We start from the raw sequence: 18,206 nt of genomic DNA, 5'->3' as shown, positions 1-18,206 counted from the left end.
TGTACTGCATTAATTATTTATACAGTATAGTCATTGTTATTTATCAAGATTTCTTTTGTGCGTACAACTACAATTCCATATATGGTAATAAGCAAATTAATGACACTGCTTCCTAATATGGGTTTATGAATTGACTAATAACATTAATTATAGCTTAATATGAGCTATAACTATTTTATTCACATACAAACAGCATGTTATATTTATATACATCTAAATAAAAAAACTACCAGACTTTAATGCATGCATGTCTGCACTTTACTTTGTGTGTGTGTGTTAAGAGAATGCTTGGCTAAATCCTACATTCACCCCTTGCATGGCCTTTGTTAATACTACAAAGAATTCCTTAAAAGCTAGGCCATATGTGGTTTAAGGATATGTGAAAACAGCTGGTGTTTTATGATTACGGTATACCATTGGTTTCAGTTCTATATGATTCTGGTTGCAGTGCCCTAATATATCACTCCTTTCCTATTTAAGTATGTGAACATATTGGTGACATACCCTAGAATATTGTAACCCTGATACATCTGTTCATAGTTAAGATAACAGGATTCCCTATTTCATTTAATTGATTATTTGATTTAATTTGTTACAACGCGACATAGATACATAAACATGTGATTACAGTGACAGAATTCCCTATTTCAGACTATTAGATTTAATTTGTTTTGACGTGTCCTAGATGCAATACAGTGATGCTTTAACTTAATATAATTTGATATTCATTTTTAGCTTTAATGCAATATTACATAACATAAAAATGCAATTTTATGGTGATCTATGCGTTTGCTCATTTTGAATGAATACTTCAAATAAAAATTAACTTGCTAATGTGTCCTTGTAAGAGGATGATTCTTACTGTGGTGCTGTATATGCACTGGAAATGTTTTTGATTTTTTTGTTGCAGGTTCAATATCGCCAATAAATCTGACACCAAAAGGTTTTGATACTGCTTGGCGACAAGGCAGTCGTCGTGGTGCTGCCTCAAGACAAGGCAGCCGTTGTGGTGATAAACCAGATGCCTGGAGACAATACAAGTGGTTTGCACACAAGAGTAATGCTAGATCAACGTCATATTACATGTAATGTGTTCAGGATGATAACATCTGATTTGTAAGGATATACAACAAAGTATCAGTGGAAAACGTTTCTCATTACTTTAATGTTCATTTATGGTTTACATTAAATTTGGATCTAATGAGAATAATTACTAAGTTTAATTAAATTTTGAAATTATTATAAACCATTTTATCAGAATTAACATATTTCACGACTGTGGGCAAGAGCTGGAATCTGTAACCAACTATTAGTCATTGGTTATGTTTCAAATGCTTTTTTTTTTTATCCTCCACTAATCTGGTAAAGCCAAACCTGTGGCCAGCACCTTCGCATTAAAAACAAAATCAAATTAGCAATTATCATAAGAGGGCGCCCTCGCATTAAGTTGGTTGCAAACAAATTCCCGATATTTAAGAAATTTTGCATTTTATAACTAATTGAACTTTATGTTAATGATAAAAACAAAGCTATAAACAAGTTTTTTTTATATTCTATGAATGTCCTTCTCAATGCTGCATGGCAGGCCATGTAACAATTCTTTCCCACTTTTAACCGTTTATATTCCCATACAGAAGCATTGTTAACTTACAAATCTGGGTATTTAAATATTTCAAGTAATTTTTTTTTATATAAAGTACAATAAACCATGCATTTTTTTATTAATCACAGAGTTATCGATGAATTAAGGGTTTACTCAATAATTTTTGTTCTTGCAAAAGATAAAACAAGGAATCATTAAGTAACTAAATATTAAAGGCTGTAAGCCAGCAGACATTGTGCTGTCAAATAGTTCAGACAACTGTTTTTTGTTTTGTTTTTTTAAAAAAAGAAGAAAATCCACCTTCACCTGTATAGCTTCTCTATAATTTCAAATGGTAACTTTGAGTACATGTTGGAAATTAACATAATAAGCTCAATGTTAAAAGTACCAATGAGGTAATCAAACTCCAGGTTCTACAAAAAAAGAACTGGTCCTAATTTTTTTATCACGCAAATCGATATTGTAACAGTATTCAACAAGTAAAGTTTCACAGAATGATGTGTACAGTGAAACAAGACTCAGTTTGTATTTCACTTTCCCAATGTTACATTGTGTACAGTGAAACAAGACTCAGTTTGTATTTCACTTTCCCAATGTTACATTGTGTACAGTGAAACAAGACTCAGTTTGTATTTCACTTTCCCAAACTTTCGTTTAAAGAAGAGTATCTACATGTATTGTACTAAAAAATCATTTACCTTGCATGCTATATAACGATCAACGCATTGCATTAGATAAAAGAATGATCTACTGAGATTATTTTGATGTATCTACATTTGAAGGACTCATTATGATAATGGTAGTATTGAAGGAGGGTTTATATTTATCACTGATGCAACAGATTATAAATGTATCATTGAAGAAGAAAACAGTGTATAGTGCTTTTTACACATTTTTGCATCAAGACCAAGTTTGTATTTGCAGGCTGTCACATTTATAAAATTCCATCCATGCACATTAGAAAACTACACAGAAATCAAATCTTTCCTTAATACTGCTGAGTAGAATATATTTACACCAGCACCATATTTATATAGTAAACTGTTATAGCCAAGGGATGAACCATAAAATACTCAGGGAAGGGTAGTATTGCTGTTTTAAATCTGCCATTGCCCCAGATTCTGTGCAGACCCCTACCCTGCTATTTCTTCATTTTCCCTGTGCAGACCACTACCCTGCTATTTCTTCATTTTCCCTGTGCAGACCACTACCCTGCTATTTCTCATTTTCCCTGTGCAGACCACTACCCTGCTATTTCTCATTTTCCCTGTGCAGACCACTACCCTGCTATTTCTCATTTTCCCTGTGCAGACCACTACCCTGCTATTTCTTCATTTTCCCTGTGCAGACCACTACCCTGCTATTTCTCATTTTCCCTGTGCAGACCACTACCCTGCTTTTTCTTCATTTTCCCTGTGCAGACCACTACCCTGCTATTTCTCATTTTCCCTGTGCAGACCACTACCCTACTATTTCTTCATTTTCCCTGTGCAGACCACTACCCTGTTATTTCTTCACATTTTTCCTGTGTAGACCCCTTCCCCGCTGCCATTTCTTCAGATTGTCCCTGTGAACACCCTTTCCCCGCTATTCTTCAGATTTCTGCTGTGCATATCCTTTCCTTGCTGCAATTTTTTTATTTTCCCTGTGCAGACCCCACCCCAGTTGTACATGTCCCAATACATAAATATGAAGTAGACACTAGGGGGCGCTATTTCACTTTCAAAAATTTCAACAAAGCACACGATTTTGCATTTCACACATACTGTAAAAGATCTGCAAAGACTTTAAAATGAATATTTGATTTTCAATTTCAGAAGATATTACTTTAAAATTCATGTAACTCGTATTTATTCAGTTCTGTAAAGTTTTAATTTGTTTGGGTTTTGTGGAAATAAATGTAATATCAGTTACTACTCTTAAGGTTTGAGTTAATGTTTGCATGGAGAAGTAAATATTGGTGCAACTTTTTATGCATTTTTATAATGCAATGCTTTGAAGCTGAACCATATTTTAAACCAAACTCTGAGTTCATCCACATAAGCAACCAGTGCATGAACACTGGATAAAACATACAGACCAATTTACATTTCACAATTTAATGTCACTTTTTAGAAGACAAAATATACACAATTACATACATTATTATTATCTAAATGTACATGTTTCATAAATGAATTAATCTGTGCATTAGATTAAAAACTGATGTTCACTCATTTGTATGGGTGTCATCTCTAACTGCTGCCTTTCTAGAGTGAGTGAAAATATCATTTTGAGATATTTAGCAAACTATTATGAATGGAATAGTCCTTCAGACTGAGACCACCTTACAATCAGAATACATTCACGCATAGTTTAGTTATGCTGAATAGTTGCAGGTAAAATAGATGCAAGTAAAATGTTCAGATTGCAAATGTGACATGAAATTATAGGTGGTTATAAGGACAGCGTTTTAGTGAACAAAGTCTACATGTTAGAATACACACCATTTCTTTGAATTAATGGTAGACCAATTAGTGTAAAATTTGGTTTATTTTACGTGGGTCGAACAATCTTGATCTGACTTTAATTTTTTATACATCATCTTTGTAACTCTTTAAAACTTTACATAACATAATCAGACAATTAAAGATGCCGTTTAAACACAAATCTTCTAAATTTACAGACAGATTTCAATCTTTGCATTCATACATAATTCTTGGGAAAGTTTGGTTCTGCAACACCATACCTAAAATCTAAATAGCTTCCCCTACAAATCTTAATCGTGTACATAATTTTAACTCATCACTGAAGAAAACTAAAGTGTTTTCACATGAGATTGGGATTATGATATTATTCAGTCTATAAAACAAATAACATGCAAAATATATCACTAATCAATAATGGAAAATAATTTATATCATCAATTTGAAAACCACAGGTGCAGCTTGCCCATCAAATCAACAAACTAGACTACAACATTTATGGTTATATTTTTAAAACCATTATGTGACAGGGGATTTCGTGCTGCGTTCTAAAAACAGGTTGTATTTGATACTGTTGGATGACCTATGTAAACTGCCAATATGTCTCATGCATAATATTAATGGTCCTATCACTGAGATGTAATTTTGTTGTCCTATGATAAGAATTATTTTCCAATATTATAACTTAATATCGGCTATGTTAAATTGTCTTTGAACTACAAATGATATTTGCTTGCAATTTTTTTGAAAACAAAATTAAATGCTGATAATGAAAGTGCCTGCCAGGATGTATGATCTTTATGGGGTCATACATAAGGCTAACTTATATCTAATCCTACAGTATGAATGTTAGTAAACACACCTACCTCATGGCAGTATAAATCAGTACAGGGAAAGGAAGACAAGAATTCTACAACATTTGACAACCATGGCTTTCATTTTCAGGAAAGTTAAAATATTTTGATACAGGATACATTTTAAATGACAAATAAAACTATTGTTTAACTATGATTATAATAAAGCAACTCAGGGCTACATCTTAACACACTGTGGTCCACAGAAAAGCTGCCGAAATGCAAACTGTGGTCCACAGAAAAGCTGCCGAAATGCAAACTGTGGTCCACAGAAAAAGCTGCCGAAATGCAAACTATACATGTATAGTACATAAATATCTGTGGATGGCATTGTGTCCGGAAACATGTTATCACATACATGTAATTAGTCACTTAGCATTATATATATAAATTGAGTGATTTTCAACAGAAACAAAAGAAAAGTAATGACAGCAATTTTAAACATGCCGTTTAACTGCATGATGTGATAACACAAACAATTTTAATAAACATTCAATTCATTATATATTTGATATTGTAATATCATTAATGCTAGTTGCTATGTACAAATTACTAATTAATCTCAGTGAGAAGTAAGCTGTACTGTTAGGATAGGGGGTTTACTTATTGTAAGATACATAAAATGGTTATAACAAAACAATCTGCTACATAAATGTAAATACACTTATATAGAAATTGATTTAGCAAGCTAATACATGTATATCAGTAATTGTTGCAAGATGACAGCTATGTTTATGACATTATAGCTATACCCAGGTCTAAGTTCATCACAATTTAAAATATATCGTATTTGCTCTATTAGAAGCACACCTCCAATAAAAGTGGAGATAGGCTTCAAATTTAATACCTATGCAGGATCATTAAATTATGATTTACTGTGATCATGGACATACCCATGTTATTTATGTAAGCGCATGTACCACTAATAGAGCAAATATAGTAGCTATGCTCAGGGCTGTAATGTTTATGGAAATATAGCAATGTTGGTGACAACATGGGTATATCTATACCAAGAGGGCAATACATGTATATTAGAGCTCATTTAGGTTAAGCGCAATATAAATACTCTTCATCATCATTATTATTATTATTATATGATATCCATGTAAGTTGCTCAGGGCGGTTATTTTCCTGAAAGTACAGCTTGGATCACAATATTTGAATGAGGCTACAAACTCAAACTACAGCTTCGTACCCAAGGCATCATTTGTTACATCAGTCCAAGTATTGCATTTCAACTTAAGCAAACATTCAAAATAAATAAATTTGATTTAGGAAACAAACAGGATGCCATGGCAACAGGAAATTAGTTTGGTTTGACCCTACTAATAGTGCTTTAACTAACTCATCTCCAAAATTCTCTTCTAAGAGGCGACGTCTCCCATCTGGGCATGTGATGTCTGTAAGAAATTGATACAAATTAGTTAGAGAGTGCAAAGTCTAAATTACGCAATAGTCCTACTTGGGAAAATTTAAAGAGACAAAATAGCAGTCTCAAAATTGTAAATGAAACCTGACAAATACAAATCCAAAATGTATTCTTGTGGAGGCTTGCATGGTAAAATCTACTCAATATAAACCCAGAACAGAGCAATGATCCAAAAATAATCCACTGTCAAAGACCATTATTGTTTAGTCACGAGCGTAGAGATCAGGTGGTGATGTTTTCCCAAAGTACTAGTACTTTCATTTAGCCACTGTGGTTGGAAAAATGGAAAGACAATGGGTTGTGAAAGCTTTTGGAGCTCAGACTGCAATGGAAAAGTGATAAATACTCAACATAAACCTTAATGCAATGTGTGAATGCAAAAATAATGACAGATTGCATGAAAGCTATACTTTATGCATGCCTTCAAAAGCATACCAGCCCACATAGCAAATTTGACTTCTATGAATGGCTTTGGGTTCTAGCAAATATTACCTAACTCTGAAGACTAGAGTTATATCAGTACAACCCATTGTACTATTGCCTCCAATCTTGGCCAAGTAGACAACAAATCAAAAAGTATTTACTCTAGACTTCTTGAAATTAGGTATTAGTTCTTTTTTTGTCCCATCAACTGTTTCTAATAAAGCAATGATATTGAATTGAATCATTTACATATTGCTATCAACCTTCAGTGAATACTTACTGTTACTTACTCATGAATATGCTAAACCCAGAATAAATATTGGACTATTGAATTATTGTCCAAAACTGATTCAATGTGTCACACTAATCCAAGAAATCCAACTGTGGCGATAGAATCAAGCAGACTGACCTGTAGAATGGCAACAATAACTCCAAAGAGACCAATAACACTAGCAAAGATTTCTACTATAAGAACTCACCTGTAGAATGGCTATAACTACAATGGGACCAATAACACTAGCAAAGATTTCTAATATAAGGAACTCACCTGTAGAATGGCTATAACTCCAAAGAGACCAATAACACTAGCAAAGATTTCTACTATAAGGAACTCACCTGTAGAATGGCTATAACTCCAAAGAGACCAATAACACTATCAAAGATTTCTAATATAAGGAACTCACCTGTAGAATGGCTATAACTCCAAAGAGACCAATAACACTATCAAAGATTTCTACTATAAGAACTCACCTGTAGAATGGCTATAACTACAATGGGACCAATAACACTATCAAAGATTTCTACTATAAGGAACTCACCTGTAGAATGGCTATAACTCCAAAGAGACCAATAACACTAGCAAAGATTTCTACTATAAGGAACTCACCTGTAGAATGGCTATAACTCCAAAGAGACCAATAACACTATCAAAGATTTCTACTATAAGAACTCACCTGTAGAATGGCTATAACTACAATGGGACCAATAACACTATCAAAGATTTCTACTATAAGAACTCACCTGTAGAATGGCTATAACTCCAAAGAGACCAATAACACTAGCAAAGATTTCTACTATAAGGAACTCACCTGTAGAATGGCTATAACTCCAAAGAGACCAATAACACTAGCAAAGATTTCTACTATAAGGAACTCACCTGTAGAATGGCTATAACTCCAAAGAGACCAATAACACTAGCAAAGATTTCTACTATAAGGAACTCACCTGTAGAATGGCTATAACTCCAAAGAGACCAATAACACTAGCAAAGATTTCTACTATAAGAACTCACCTGTAGAATGGCTATAACTACAATGGGACCAATAACACTAGCAAAGATTTCTACTATAAGGAACTCACCTGTAGAATGGCTATAACTCCAAAGAGACCAATAACACTAGCAAAGATTTCTACTATAAGGAACTCACCTGTAGAATGGCTATAACTCCAAAGAGACCAATAACACTAGCAAAGATTTCTACTATAAGGAACTCACCTGTAGAATGGCTATAACTCCAAAGAGACCAATAACACTAGCAAAGCTTTCTACTATAAGGAACTCACCTGTAGAATGGCTATAACTCCAAAGAGACCAATAACACTAGCAAAGATTTCTACTATAAGGAACTCACCTGTAGAATGGCTATAACTCCAAAGAGACCAATAACACTAGCAAAGATTTCTACTATAAGGAACTCACCTGTAGAATGGCTATAACTACAATGGGACCAATAACACTAGCAAAGATTTCTACTATAAGGAACTCACCTGTAGAATGGCTATAACTCCAAAGAGACCAATAACACTAGCAAAGATTTCTACTATAAGGAACTCACCTGTAGAATGGCTATAACTCCAAAGAGACCAATAACACTAGCAAAGATTTCTACTATAAGGAACTCACCTGTAGAATGGCTATAACTACAATGGGACCAATAACACTAGCAAAGATTTCTACTATAAGGAACTCACCTGTAGAATGGCTATAACTCCAAAGAGACCAATAACACTAGCAAAGATTTCTACTATAAGGAACTCACCTGTAGAATGGCAACAATAACTCCAAAGAGACCAATAGCACTAGCAAAGATTTCTACTATAAGAACTCACCTGTAGAATGGCTATAACTCCAAAGAGACCAATAACACTAGCAAAGATTTCTACTATAAGGAACTCACCTGTAGAATGGCAACAATAACTCCAAAGAGACCAATAGCACTAGCAAAGATTTCTACTATAAGGAACTCACCTGTAGAATGGCTATAACTCCAAAGAGACCAATAACACTAGCAAAGATTTCTACTATAAGGAACTCACCTGTAGAATGGCTATAACTCCAAAGAGACCAATAACACTAGCAAAGATTTCTACTATAAGGAACTCACCTGTAGAATGGCTATAACTCCAAAGAGACCAATAACACTAGCAAAGATTTCTACTATAAGGAACTCACCTGTAGAATGGCTATAACTCCAAAGAGACCAATAACACTAGCAAAGATTTCTACTATAAGGAACTCACCTGTAGAATGGCAACAATAACTCCAAAGAGACCAATAACACTAGCAAAGATTTCTACTATAAGGAACTCACCTGTAGAATGGCTATAACTCCAAAGAGACCAATAACACTAGCAAAGATTTCTAATATAAGGTACTCACCTGTAGAATGGCAACAATAACTCCAAAGAGACCAATAGCACTACCAAAAATTTCTACTATAAGTATCTTGACAAAGAGATTAGGATTCTGAGCATCAGTTAAAGCTGCACCACTACCAACAATTCCAACGCAGATACCACAATATAAATTGGAAAATCCAACTGTAAGGCCAGCTCCAAACAAACAGTAACCTGCAAAATTAAGTTCAGTGGATAGAATGATACACAGAACAGTTGCATACATGTAGTATTATGGTTGGGAAAAACAAGCATTGAGAATGTCACAGACCCTTTGTTCTTGCACATTGATTGATACACTGTACATGACAAAAGAATGATTGTGCCGAGTGAAATTGCCAGCGTCTTTGCCGAAATTCAGCTATGCTGATGGGGAGTGTTATAAAAACATAAATGTAGATGTAGCCCAGGAGGGCAGACACTATGAAAAGAGATAGCAGCCAGAGCCAGCGTTGTGGTGTGAGTGAAAGTGGAGAATAAGTCCATCTCCACATAGTGTGCATGTTACTAGTCTAGTCGACGGAGGTTGTGTAGAGACAGTGGAAGACTAGACTTGTATACTGCGTGCAATTCTATGGACATTCTGTGTTCAGCACAAGTTCTACAAATTAAGCTACGAGAAACCTGGTCTGGGATATCAAACTGCATCTCCATGTAGCAACGTTTCTACATAAGCCCAACAGAAACTGATAATTATTGCACTCATTGCACACACATGGCTAGGGATTATTGGCCGAGATTTGAATATTATTTTTGGTAATTATTTGTGCTATTTTTTGGTGACATTATTGTATTCTTATTTTCCGGAGCTCTGAAATTGTTATAGCATTAGTTTCATTGTATTGTATAACAGCCAGTTTCTTGCTTTCCTGTTGGTGATAAGGTAGTGGTGTCATTATGTATGTTGAGAGGGCTTTTCCCACTTGAATCATTCCAATTTGTGGATGAGTATATAGGTTACCTACAGAGGCACCACTGCTTTATTTTGTGCTGACATGTGTGGTAATTTTTCTATGGTACAGAGAATTCATATTTCCCTGTGTACTATTGATAATGTAAAATAGTTGTACAATTGAAACGTCTTTTGCGATATTACTGGATTTTTATTGTGTCTGGCACGTTAATAATTTATGCACAGGGCCCCGAACTAATCAGCTGGCTTATTTTGATATTATAATTGGGAGGGTGTTAAAGAGCCCACAACACAAGGTGAATAAGGCGTGCCTCTTATCACAACTGTGATTGGACGCTAGCCTACCTTGTGACAACTGCCAAACAATTAAACATGTGCGAGTCCCTTATGTCTATGTTTACAAAATGTAAAACATGTTAATAAATTTCAAATTATTGTGCATTGTTGGATAGTTATTTAATAAGATTACAAGATTAGACATGCTTTATAATTGAAAGAAATGTGTTTGATTCTGTTACCAATTCCACAATACATTATGATTTAGATTTGCGATTTGGTCTATGGCTGCAAGTCAACCATCTTGTATTTTATTGTGACATTTCTGTGAACCAAGTTTTAACCTAATTCAACAGCTTAAATTTGAAATATAAGCAAAAATGTATAAAAATGTATAAAATAGACGAAAATTTTGTCAAACAAAATAACCATTAGCTAGTTAGCCATATTGCATAGAATCTCAACAAAAATCAACTTGCATCTTTGGGAAATAATATACTGCCTCTGTACTAAATCTGTATAAATTACACTCAAGTTGTAAGAAACAGTCGGCCAATTTTGAAAAAATCTGAAAAATAATGGATGCCTCAGTACGTCAACAAGTGTTACCCACATGTTAAGTTTGAACAGAATTGGCCAGTACAACTTGGGGATAATGCTCTAAACATATAAAATGTAGTTTTTTAGACTATAGTATATTTTGGTCAAATATGGCAGCCAGACTGCTATTTTGTATCTGAACTGTAAAAAAAATCTGTGGCATATGTAAACTACCATTTATAAACTAGGTACCAAGTTTGGGAGAAAAAAACAAAACATCCATGAACTTCTGAGATAATGTGATGAATGGAATCCAATCCATAAGCCACAAGGCTGAAAAAAACATTCAGGAAAATAAAAATATACTTACCGGCAAAGTAATTTCGTTTGATAGTTGCCATATCAGTATTTGTATACTCATCAATCATACCACTGATTACTATGGCCATAATGATACCATAGATGGCAACTGCTTCACAGAAAATGATACTGTCAATGAAAACAAATTGTACCACTGATTACAATGGCCATAATGATACCATAAATGGCAATGGATTCACAGAAAATTACACTGTCTATGAAAAAACAAATTGTACCACTGATTACTATGGCCATAATGATACTATAGATGGCAACTGCTTCACAGAAAATGATACTGTCAATGAAAACAAATTGTACCACTGATTACAATGGCCATAATGATACCATAAATGGCAATGGATTCACAGAAAATTACACTGTCTATGAAAAAACAAATTGTACCACCGATTACAATGGCCATAATGTTACCATAAATGGCAATGGATTCACAGAAAATCACACTGTCTATGAAAAAACAAATTGTACCACTGATTTCAATGGCCATAATGATACCATAAATGACAATGGATTCACAGAAAATCACACTGTCTATGAAAAAACAAATTGTACCACTGATTACTATGGCCATAATGATACCATAGATGGCAACTGCTTCACAGAAAATGATACTGTCAATGAAAACAAATTGTACCACTGATTACAATGGCCATAATGATACCATAAATGGCAATGGATTCACAGAAAATTACACTGTCTATGAAAAAACAAATTGTACCACTGATTACTATGGCCATAATGATACTATAGATGGCAACTGCTTCACAGAAAATGATACTGTCAATGAAAACAAATTGTACCACTGATTACAATGGCCATAATGATACCATAAATGGCAATGGATTCACAGAAAATTACACTGTCTATGAAAAAACAAATTGTACCACCGATTACAATGGCCATAATGTTACCATAAATGGCAATGGATTCACAGAAAATCACACTGTCCATGAAAAAACAAATTGTACCACTGATTTCAATGGCCATAATGATACTATAAATGGCAATGGATTCACAGAAAATCACACTGTCTATGAAAAAACAAATTGTACCACTGATTACTATGGCCATAATGATACCATAGATGGCAACTGCTTCACAGAAAATGATACTGTCAATGAAAACAAATTGTACCACTGATTACAATGGCCATAATGATACCATAAATGGCAATGGATTCACAGAAAATTACACTGTCTATGAAAAAACAAATTGTACCACCGATTACAATGGCCATAATGTTACCATAAATGGCAATGGATTCACAGAAAATCACACTGTCTATGAAAAAACAAATTGTACCACTGATTACAATGGCCATAATGAAACCATAAATGGCAATGGATTCACAGAAAATCACACTGTCTATGAAAAAACAAATTGTACCACTGATTACAATGGTCATAATGATACCATAAATGGCAATGGATTCACAGAAAATCACACTGTCTATGAAAAAACAAATTGTACCACTGATTACAATGGTCATAATGATACCATAAATGGCAATGGATTCACAGAAAATCACTGTCTATGAAAAAACAAATTGTACCATCGATTACAATGGCCATAATGATACCATAAATGGCAATGAATTCACAGAAAATCACACTGTCTATGAAAAAACAAATTGTACCACTGATTACAATGGTCATAATGATACCATAAATGGCAATGGATTCACAGAAAATCACACTGTCTATGAAAAAACAAATTGTATCATCGATTACAATGGCCATAATGATACCATAAATGGCAATGGATTCACAGAAAATCACACTGTCTATGAAAAAACAAATTGTACCACTGATTACAATGGCCATAATGATACCATAAATGGCAATGGATTCACAGAAAATCACACTGTCTATGAAAAACAAATTGTACCACCGATTACAATGGCCATAATGATACCATATATGGCAATGGATTCACAGAAAATCACACTGTCTATGAAAAAACAAATTTTACCACTGATTACAATGGCCATATTGATACCATAAATGGCAATGGATTCACAGAAAATCACACTGTCTATGAAAAAACAAATTGTACCACTGATTACAATGGCCATATTGATACCATAAATGGCAATGGATTCACAGAAAATCACACTGTCTATGAAAAAACAAATTGTACCACTGATTACAATGGCCATATTGATGCCATAAATGGCAATGGATTCACAGAAAATCACACTGTCTATGAAAAAACAAATTGTACCACTGATTTCAATGGCCATAATGATACCATAAATGGCAATGGATTCACAGAAAATCACACTGTCTATGAAAAAACAAATTGTACCACTGATTACTATGGCCATAATGATACCATAGATGGCAACTGCTTCACAGAAAATGATACTGTCAATGAAAACAAATTGTACCACTGATTACAATGGCCATAATGATACCATAAATGGCAATGGATTCACAGAAAATTACACTGTCTATGAAAAAACAAATTGTACCACTGATTACTATGGCCATAATGATACTATAGATGGCAACTGCTTCACAGAAAATGATACTGTCAATGAAAACAAATTGTACCACTGATTACAATGGCCATAATGATACCATAAATGGCAATGGATTCACAGAAAATTACACTGTCTATGAAAAAACAAATTGTACCACCGATTACAATGGCCATAATGTTACCATAAATGGCAATGGATTCACAGAAAATCACACTGTCCATGAAAAAACAAATTGTACCACTGATTTCAATGGCCATAATGATACTATAAATGGCAATGGATTCACAGAAAATCACACTGTCTATGAAAAAACAAATTGTACCACTGATTACTATGGCCATAATGATACCATAGATGGCAACTGCTTCACAGAAAATGATACTGTCAATGAAAACAAATTGTACCACTGATTACAATGGCCATAATGATACCATAAATGGCAATGGATTCACAGAAAATTACACTGTCTATGAAAAAACAAATTGTACCACCGATTACAATGGCCATAATGTTACCATAAATGGCAATGGATTCACAGAAAATCACACTGTCTATGAAAAAACAAATTGTACCACTGATTACAATGGCCATAATGAAACCATAAATGGCAATGGATTCACAGAAAATCACACTGTCTATGAAAAAACAAATTGTACCACTGATTACAATGGTCATAATGATACCATAAATGGCAATGGATTCACAGAAAATCACACTGTCTATGAAAAAACAAATTGTACCACTGATTACAATGGTCATAATGATACCATAAATGGCAATGGATTCACAGAAAATCACTGTCTATGAAAAAACAAATTGTACCATCGATTACAATGGCCATAATGATACCATAAATGGCAATGAATTCACAGAAAATCACACTGTCTATGAAAAAACAAATTGTACCACTGATTACAATGGTCATAATGATACCATAAATGGCAATGGATTCACAGAAAATCACACTGTCTATGAAAAAACAAATTGTATCATCGATTACAATGGCCATAATGATACCATAAATGGCAATGGATTCACAGAAAATCACACTGTCTATGAAAAAACAAATTGTACCACTGATTACAATGGCCATAATGATACCATAAATGGCAATGGATTCACAGAAAATCACACTGTCTATGAAAAACAAATTGTACCACCGATTACAATGGCCATAATGATACCATATATGGCAATGGATTCACAGAAAATCACACTGTCTATGAAAAAACAAATTTTACCACTGATTACAATGGCCATATTGATACCATAAATGGCAATGGATTCACAGAAAATCACACTGTCTATGAAAAAACAAATTGTACCACTGATTACAATGGCCATATTGATACCATAAATGGCAATGGATTCACAGAAAATCACACTGTCTATGAAAAAACAAATTGTACCACTGATTACAATGGCCATATTGATGCCATAAATGGCAATGGATTCACAGAAAATCACACTGTCTATGAAAAAACAAATTGTACCACTGATTACAATGGCCATAATGATATCATAAATAACAATGGATTCACAGAAAATCACACCGTCTATGAAAAAACAAATTGTACCACTGATTACAATGGCCATAATGATACCATAAATGGCAATGGATTCACAGAAAATGATGCTTAAGTACTAACCTGATAAGATTTTTAGTTCTAATCCTTGGTGCTTTTACACCTGCTCCAAGAATACTGGCACCTGTGGTGAAGATTCCCCTACATGACAAGAAAGAAGCATAATAAGCATGAGATGGTGCACTACAATATACATACCTTGAAATAGCAGGGAAGACATTCTGATTTAAACATGTCTTAAATGTACGTTTCAATTTTATGTTAATTTACTGAAAAACTAGAAATTGCTTGAACAGTTTTATTTTTTCATAATTCCCAGAAAAATTACCGGTATGCAAAAATAAGAATGAGTGAATATTTTGTTATACTGGTATTTTTCTTTGTTGGGAGCACTGTATTTCTCACCAGTACACTACTTATACTTTGTGTCAGTCATTTTGAACCTGAAATGCAGTTTTTACTTGAGCATTTTCAATAGTACATTTGTATCAAAGAAACTACTAAAAATCAAACAATAGTTCATTCAAAGTAAAATGATACAGTAGCTCACAGTGCCTGCAAATATTCTGCAATTATTATATTTTTGGTAACACTGCTTGCTTAATGCTTAATGTTTTTTTCCCATTCATTTCTGATATGTGTGGAAGGTATCGGCTGCTAGGCGATTTGTTAATAATGTTAGTGTGACAATGTGGTTGTTTGGGTGAACAATAATTCTAAATAACATAGCAAGTTTGTATGCAAACTAAGCTGTTCATTTTATTGCAAATTAATTTTATACAAAGAAAAAACAAAAAATTTAGTTCCATTAAAAGTTCAAAATTTCAACCTTCGAAGTTAAATACTAGTTGGGTACAAGCAGAAAGTATCAGCAAGTCAAATTTAGTTTATTACAACCTTAAATTCTCAAATCAGTACTGTCATGGCACCCTAATAAAGTTTACCTACCATGCAGCTCCTACAACTGAGAGTGAAATGGAAAGACCAACACCAACACTTGCCCACATGTATGGTGATATTGAAACAAGAAACCTGAAACAAAGTGAGGTACAACATTAGTCAATTTCATAGAAATCCAATGATAAGAAACAGTATTTGCTTTATTAAAATTGCATCCCTTTTATTCTTTACAGACTGGATATGGCTTTTGCGTTCCAAGGTAGTGCAGTGGAGCACCAGAAGCTTGCAAGGACATGTAAGCTGTACGACCAAGGGCAGCAAAAGCTGTATCCAGTCCATAAAGGTTGATTGATATAGGCCAGGCGTGATACAGGAAATTATTGCCCTGATGTATATCTGTAATTCAAACCCCTTTCAGTGTCCTCCCATTTTAATTGTCTATGCCCCTCTTCAGGACACGTATTTATCTGGAGGCCATATAATATTGTATTGGGGGGGGGGGGCTGGATGGTTGAGGGTAAGGGTTAGGGAGGTATAAATATTTAGGGGAAAGATAAATACAAAATTACAACTATGATAATGAATTCAGTGAGAGTAGCTGAAGGTCGATATCGCCCATAAAGTGAGCTATTCAGATAACATGCCACATATTGAAAAAAAATATGGAATAAATCTGAATATTAAATCTAAGAATTTGAAAATGATGCACTTCACAAATTATGCAAGGTGAGACAGCTCATTCATGATCAAAAATCATTTTTAGTAAATCAATAAACAGCTCAGCAGCATTTGCTCCCTCTAGGCATTGCCTGTTATCCTATATATTGTTTAGAAAATGTCTTGAGCTGATTACATTTACGATCTAAATGATTGTCTCCAGTTTTATAGTGTTTATAGTAAACCTTTGTACAAGTGACCTTTATAATGACAGGAAATGTTTTATCTAAACCATGGAGGTTACCTCCATGTCCAAGTCATACAAATTGTATCAGCTGTTAATATATATCCCTCATACCCCACACTTTACACTATAACATGGCCTGCTTTTAATTATAATTTATAAAATTCTAAAAATAATTAGACTCTTAGAATTATTATTTAAAATTACTAATACAAATATTGAAAATGTGTAATACATATAATCTTACCATCCAAAATCAAACCTGTATCCTTCACCTGATAACAGATAATATAGAACTGAAACAAAACGGACATAATAATTAAAACTAATACATGGAATAAGGTGGTATGATTCAAGCAACTACAGCGGTACCCGCAGAAATTATACATGATTTGAACGAAGAATCTACTGTTTCCAAAATCGTCTGTCAAAAATACACAGAAAATACTTACGTATTATAAGAATTATGGTGACAAAAATTGCAAATATCGTCCATAATATTGCTCCTACTTTCCCCATGTTTGTAAGAATGTACTAGAAATCTTTAAATTAAAGACAAATTCAGGAAAACATCACAGAATTGTACGACCGTCAATCGAGTAATGGTCCCGTGACCTTTGTCTGTTTGCACGGTACTTCTCTACTCATGATTATTTATTTAAATTTTTAGAGCATATTAATTATCATCTTTGTGTTAAGTTTTTTATGAAAATCAAGTAAAACAATTTTAAATAACTGGTTTACATTAATGTTTATAGATATTATTTTTTATTCTGT

The 18,206-nt window shown here is 33.7% G+C and overlaps 2 protein-coding genes across 6 annotated transcripts in view; one reads left to right on the top strand and one right to left on the bottom strand.

Moving 5' to 3' along the window:
* LOC102804658 (phospholipid phosphatase-related protein type 5-like) overlaps positions 1 to 3,526 on the top strand; it is a 28,598-nt gene extending 25,072 nt beyond the window's left edge. For 3 of the 4 annotated variants that reach the window (XR_014930464.1, XM_085503490.1, XM_085503489.1), the window contains one exon: positions 911 to 3,526. Coding sequence is in view for 1 of the 4 variants with exons in the window: in XM_085503490.1 (XP_085359616.1) it covers positions 911 to 928 (18 nt within the window). In the remaining 3 variants the exon portion in view is untranslated. The remainder of the gene's footprint in view (positions 1 to 910) is intronic. The other variant, XR_014930462.1, reaches the window with a different exon arrangement.
* A 160-nt stretch (positions 3,527 to 3,686) lies between these two features.
* LOC102802225 (V-type proton ATPase 21 kDa proteolipid subunit c''-like) lies at positions 3,687 to 18,051 on the bottom strand. Of its 2 annotated transcripts, none has more exons than XM_085503492.1 (7): positions 17,882 to 18,051; positions 17,677 to 17,725; positions 16,577 to 16,660; positions 15,692 to 15,769; positions 11,550 to 11,668; positions 9,434 to 9,624; positions 3,687 to 6,322 (listed from the first exon to the last, which is right to left on the bottom strand). In XM_085503492.1, exons 1-7 carry the CDS (start codon positions 17,946 to 17,948, stop codon positions 6,287 to 6,289), a joined length of 624 nt encoding a protein of 207 aa, XP_085359618.1. In that variant the 5' UTR covers positions 17,949 to 18,051; the 3' UTR covers positions 3,687 to 6,286. The 2 variants fall into 2 exon arrangements, with proteins under 2 accessions (XP_085359618.1, XP_085359617.1); XM_085503491.1 differs by lacking the exon at positions 3,687 to 6,322 and adding an exon at positions 6,416 to 6,619.
* Positions 18,052 to 18,206: the final 155 nt, after the last annotated feature.

This window comes from Saccoglossus kowalevskii, chromosome 9, assembly GCF_978046115.1.
Source record: "Saccoglossus kowalevskii chromosome 9, keSacKowa6.1, whole genome shotgun sequence".
Taxonomy (NCBI): domain Eukaryota; kingdom Metazoa; phylum Hemichordata; class Enteropneusta; family Harrimaniidae; genus Saccoglossus; species Saccoglossus kowalevskii.
The sequence above is the reverse complement of the archived record's forward strand: the minus strand, read 5'-3'. Positions and strand labels throughout refer to the sequence as shown.